The sequence below is a fragment of the Ceratotherium simum genome, chromosome 7, assembly GCF_057802395.1.
Source record: "Ceratotherium simum simum isolate JZ-2026a chromosome 7, ASM5780239v1, whole genome shotgun sequence".
Classification (NCBI taxonomy): Eukaryota; Metazoa; Chordata; class Mammalia; order Perissodactyla; family Rhinocerotidae; genus Ceratotherium; species Ceratotherium simum.
The window spans coordinates 75,131,938-75,137,023 of NC_141906.1; the positions used below are offsets into that span (position 1 = coordinate 75,131,938).

At 39.1% G+C, this 5,086-nt stretch overlaps 1 protein-coding gene across 1 annotated transcript; it reads right to left on the reverse strand.

The window, feature by feature from the left end:
* Positions 1-1,079: 1,079 nt before the first annotated feature.
* LOC101408934 (olfactory receptor 8B8-like) lies at positions 1,080-2,015 on the reverse strand. The gene is given in 1 exon segment (XM_014793685.1): positions 1,080-2,015. A coding segment is annotated over 1 exon segment (936 nt).
* Positions 2,016-5,086: the final 3,071 nt, after the last annotated feature.

The following is a 5,086-nucleotide window of genomic DNA, read 5'->3' on the forward strand; positions in this document are numbered from 1 at the left end:
GGATGTTCCAGGCTGTGAGAAGAGTTTGTGGAAAAGTGTGCCAAGGAACAAGAGCTTATTAAATTTGGGAAAGTTCCAGACAACTTGAGCAAAATGCTAGGAAAAAAGAAGGCAAGAGGGAGTTGTGACAGAATATCAGAGTAGAAAAGTGAACAGAGACAAAATATTAAGATCCTTGTTTGGCAGACTGTGGACCTTTGGTTTGATCTTGAAGGGACTTGCAGAGAACAGGGTAAACTAAGGTAAACGAGATCTTCTTGGAAGCAAAGAAAGAGCCCTCTTTCTGTGGTGTGAAGAATAGTTTTTAAGCGAGAAAGAGAAAAGATCCAGAGGCCACTTAGGAGGCTGGCATCTAGATGAGAAATGATGGTGCCATGAGGAGAAGAATTGTCAGCACTTGATAAATTGGGTATGGAAGACAAGTAAAGAGTGAGGAGTCAAGGAAGATGCCAGTTTGGGGTTTGTGCAATTAGAGGATTGTGCCATTCACAATGATTGCAATCACAGAAAGAGAAGAGAGCCTGGTAGGCTAGGAGATGTTGCTATCACAAGGTTAATTTTCACATGTTAAGTTCAGATGTCTGTGGAGCATTCAAACAGAGATATTAGGCATTTAAAATATAGGTCTGAAGACCAAATGCAAATTCTATCTATAACTTTCTATGAAGGAATTGTTTCTGTAATCAGAAAATTTTTCCCTGCTATGAACTAGTACACCTAATTAAAAAAGATATAAGCACTCTTTCCAAATTATAAGAGGAAAACACTGGGAGTGAAGAAAGAGAGAGAGGAAGAAGAGGAAAAAGGAAAGAAAAGAGGAGAGAATAAATTTCACAACTATTAGGCCTCCAATACTATGCTTCAAACATTTATTTGCATTACCTTTTTCTTCCCAATAACCTTATAGAGTAATATGATGCCCTTATCTTGCAGAGCTTTCAACCCAGGCCTTCTAATTCCAAGCCCAATAGTCTTTCTTTTACGCCTCACTTCGTTCTGTTTAAAAGAACTCTTTAGAGGAACAAAAACAATTTAAAAAGAAAGCTGTATTCTCTTACAATAATTAATACTGCTCCATCTCAGGAAAATGATTTTCTACTCAAGCTTTTTTTAAGGGCCACCTTAACCTCCTTGTTCCTGAAGCTGTAGATCAGAGGATTGAGCATGGGCACCACAATGGTATAGAACACAGTGGACACTTTACCCTGGTCCATGGACAAAACAGAAGAAGGATGAAGGTACATGAATGCCCCTGACCCAAAGAAAACAGAAACAACAATTACATGTGAGCTACAAGTGCTGAGGGCTTTGGACCTTCCTTCAGTGGAATGGATGTGTAGGATGCTGGAAAGGATAAAAGAGTAAGAGACAATGATGGTGAGACCAGGTACACTAACATCAAAGCCCACCACAATGAGAACTACCAGTTCATTGACATGAGTGCTGCTGCAGGAGAGCTCCAGCAGGGGAAGGATGTCGCACATGTAGTGGTTGATGGTGTTGGCATCACAGAAGGTCAACCTCAGCATGCATCCCGTGTGGGCCCAGGCAGCAATAAATGCCCCCGTATATACAAGTACAGCCAGCAGAGAACAGACTTGGGCAGGCATGATGACTGTGTACTGCAGGGGCTTACAAATGGCCACATAGCGATCATAGGCCATCACTACCAACACATAGCACTCCGCGTTGACAAAGAAGCAATAAAAAAAGAGCTGAGTCATGCATCCTGCATAGGAGATGGTGTTCGTCTTTGACGCAAAGTTTACCAACAGTTTTGGGGTGATGACAGAGGAGTAACAGAGATCAATAAAGGATAAATTAAAGAGGAAGTACTACATGGGAATGTGAAGGTGAGAATTTAGTCCTATTAGAGTGACCAAGCCAAGGTTTCCTGCCACAGTGACAATGTAGATTCCTAGGAAAAGGAAGAACAGGGGGAGCTGGATCTCTGCATATGTGGTTAAACCCACAAGGATAAATTCAACAACTGAGGAACTGTTTCCAATGTCCATCATCTTACAGTAGGATCTGAAAGATAGGAGAGTAGAGTCATATTTGAGGCAGAATCCAGATTTCTTATGCAATCCCAGCCCAGTCTATTCTGGAGCCAAGAAACCGAGAGACTGGGCTGACGTTTAACTATTTTATAAAAAGCTGGATCTGGCTCTGCTCATACAAGGAAGATAAGTACATGGGAGGCATCAGCATAGTTTCAAGTAATACTCAGAGAAATGTATCAAGTGGTGAAGAATGCAAGGATTTTTCACCTTTCCTCTGCTTATATTTGTCACTAATACCTTTTATTCCTTCATTTAATCTAGTTAGTACTTGTTATTCTTTACTCACCACACTTTGGCTACCCTGGGCTGGCCACCAATCCAGACTAGACACTGTGTAGAGTGGAGATCATGAGCGCATGTCCATAACAGAGATGGGGAACGGAGACTTACAGAGACACTTTGGCTTCCCAAGCATACACAGCAAGAAAGTCATTAAGTCAGGAATGGAACCAGGATCTCCTACAGAGAAAATTCTCTAAGGAGCAGAAAGTTTGGAGGTACTGCAAACCCTAGAATCTTAGCACTACTTCTATTCTCTGCTTTTCTCCCACACAGACTCTCTAATCATCTGCACCTCAGGGCCTGAGCTGGGGAATGCAGAAAAGTCTACTACTTTTCACGGCTCTTGGTTTTGAAAGACATAATAGCATAAAGGATTCAATTCTCATTTTTCGTTGCTCAGAGGCATCAGAACCGTCCTAGCGGTCCCCTTTCCAGCACTGTTCTCCAAAGAGAAAGATCTGCTCTGTAAGAGTAAATAGAAGTGAACTAAATCTCCCCTCTTCCATCTGTATGGAGGGGCTCAGAGCATTTATAAATCTCAGCTCTGAGAGTCACTCAGGTAAAGATCATGGTTTTTAATTATTATTTTGCCCAGAGGTGATCATTAAACTACAAAAAAGGAATAAAAAGCACTCTTTGTTTCAAGATGATAATAGGTTGCATCAGGTACAGCGTTTTATTCTGAGCTTCATGGTCTCAGGAGTTTGATATAGAGGCTTTCCCAGGAGCCCTCCATAATTCAAATCCTTGAGGAAAGACAGATTTATGAGATTGTTTATACACAAGTGAAAATGCTTTAACCTGGTGTCTTTGGAAGCTCAATATTCTACTCAAAATTTCACATCAGGGATTGCACGTTCCCCCAGGACAAATGAAGTAGAAATCTTTTCTCTCCTTTCCTCTTTCTCCTAGTGCTTCCTTGACTTTTAGGTACAATTGCTAGCACATAGCTAATGACATATAAAACACCTATCAAAAAATATTACATGCACATCCTCATCCTCGCACACATATATGTTTTTAACGCTGTGGCATACATGAGCATGTGATGCATACTTTACATCTTTTACAGCACATCACTTCCTTTTCCTTTCTTCTTAGCACTCCTTTTCTTGTCTTAGCTCCCCTCCATCCATCACCCCCAGTTATTCATGTTCATAATCGGTAACACCTTCCCACATTTTCCTACTTGTTCATATAACCAAATTCAATTATAGAGGCCTTACAACTGATTAAAAACTACATACTTTTTGACCTCTTGCTTTTGTCATTTGACAATACTTCATTAAAATCTCTCTAGTATTCTATGTTGTGGGTACGGCATAACCTATCTAACCACTCCACCTTGATAGAAATCCACAAATTTTTCATTTTTTTCTAACTCCAAAAGCAATACTAAGGTAATCGTCATTGTGCATACACCTTGATATACCAATACTTTTATTTCAATGGAATAAATTCCCAGAATGTTGTCTTTCAGTTTAATATCAGATGGTTTTGCCAAAGACTATAATTCACATTTCCCCAGGCAATGTATAAAACTACCCTTTTCTTCTCCCAGGATGTCTAAGCAAAAATGGTATTGGTGTTTTTGTAAACGTGACAGTCTGACAGATGTAAGTTATGTATCATTGTAACGATAAATTGCATTCCCCTATTATTGATCTTGAGTATCTTTTCATAAATTGTAAAACTTTGGAATTTGCTTTTCTGTAACTTGCTTGGTAATGTCCTTTCCCCATATTCTGTGGTGTTGTTTTTTTCACTTCTTGTCCAATTGTAGAATACAATGGATGTTAATCCAATGTCTTTCAGTTGCATTAAGCTATATTTTTTCTAATCCACAATTAGTCCCACTGATTTGCTTAAGGTATCTTTTCTGAAACAAAAGTTTGTAGACTTCATACAATGAAATATGTCTACTTTTATATTCATTGTGTATACATAATTACACTACATATCACAACTCTGAGGCAACCATCTTCATTTAAGAAGCCATTATATCTTACTTGCATTATCACAAAGCCCTCCTGAGTCCTTGATTCACCCATTGCCTCATACAGTCTAGTCACAACACAGCAGCGAAAATACTCTTTCTAAAACGTAAGACAGATTGTGCTTTAAATTCCTAGATTCCATTTCACTCAGAGAAAAAAAAACTAAGTTTCACAATGGCCTATGAGATCCAACATGATCTTGCCGCTTGTTTAATCTCTGTCCTCATCTCTTTCAACTCTCTCCCTCACTTCTTTCCTTCAAGACAACAGGCCTTAGTGTTTTCCAAACATGCAAAAAGTATCACCTTAGGGGTTCTGCAGTGGCTGTTACTCCTGCCTAAAGGATATTCTTCCAGATAGCTACTTTAAATATAGCCTTCTCAGTGAAATATTCACCAATTGTGAATCATCTTCATATCCTTAACATATAACATTGTTCTTGACATAGAGTTTGTCCTCTCTTTGGATAGCTTCTTTTTCTTAAATGCCATGTACCTGGGCTGGGACTAGTATGAGGGTGTCTTTTAAAATTCAAGTTTAGGGGCTTTGGGGGAAAAAAAGGAGGAGGATTGGCAATAGATGTTAGCTCAGAGCAGGTCTTCCTCAGCAAAAAGAGGAGGATTAGCACAGATGTTAGCTCAGGGCTGATCTTCCTCACACACAAAAAATAAATAAATAAATAAAATTCAAGTTTAATTTGGTTGTCTATAAAATATTCTATTTGGAGAGTTTGCTTAAGAGATT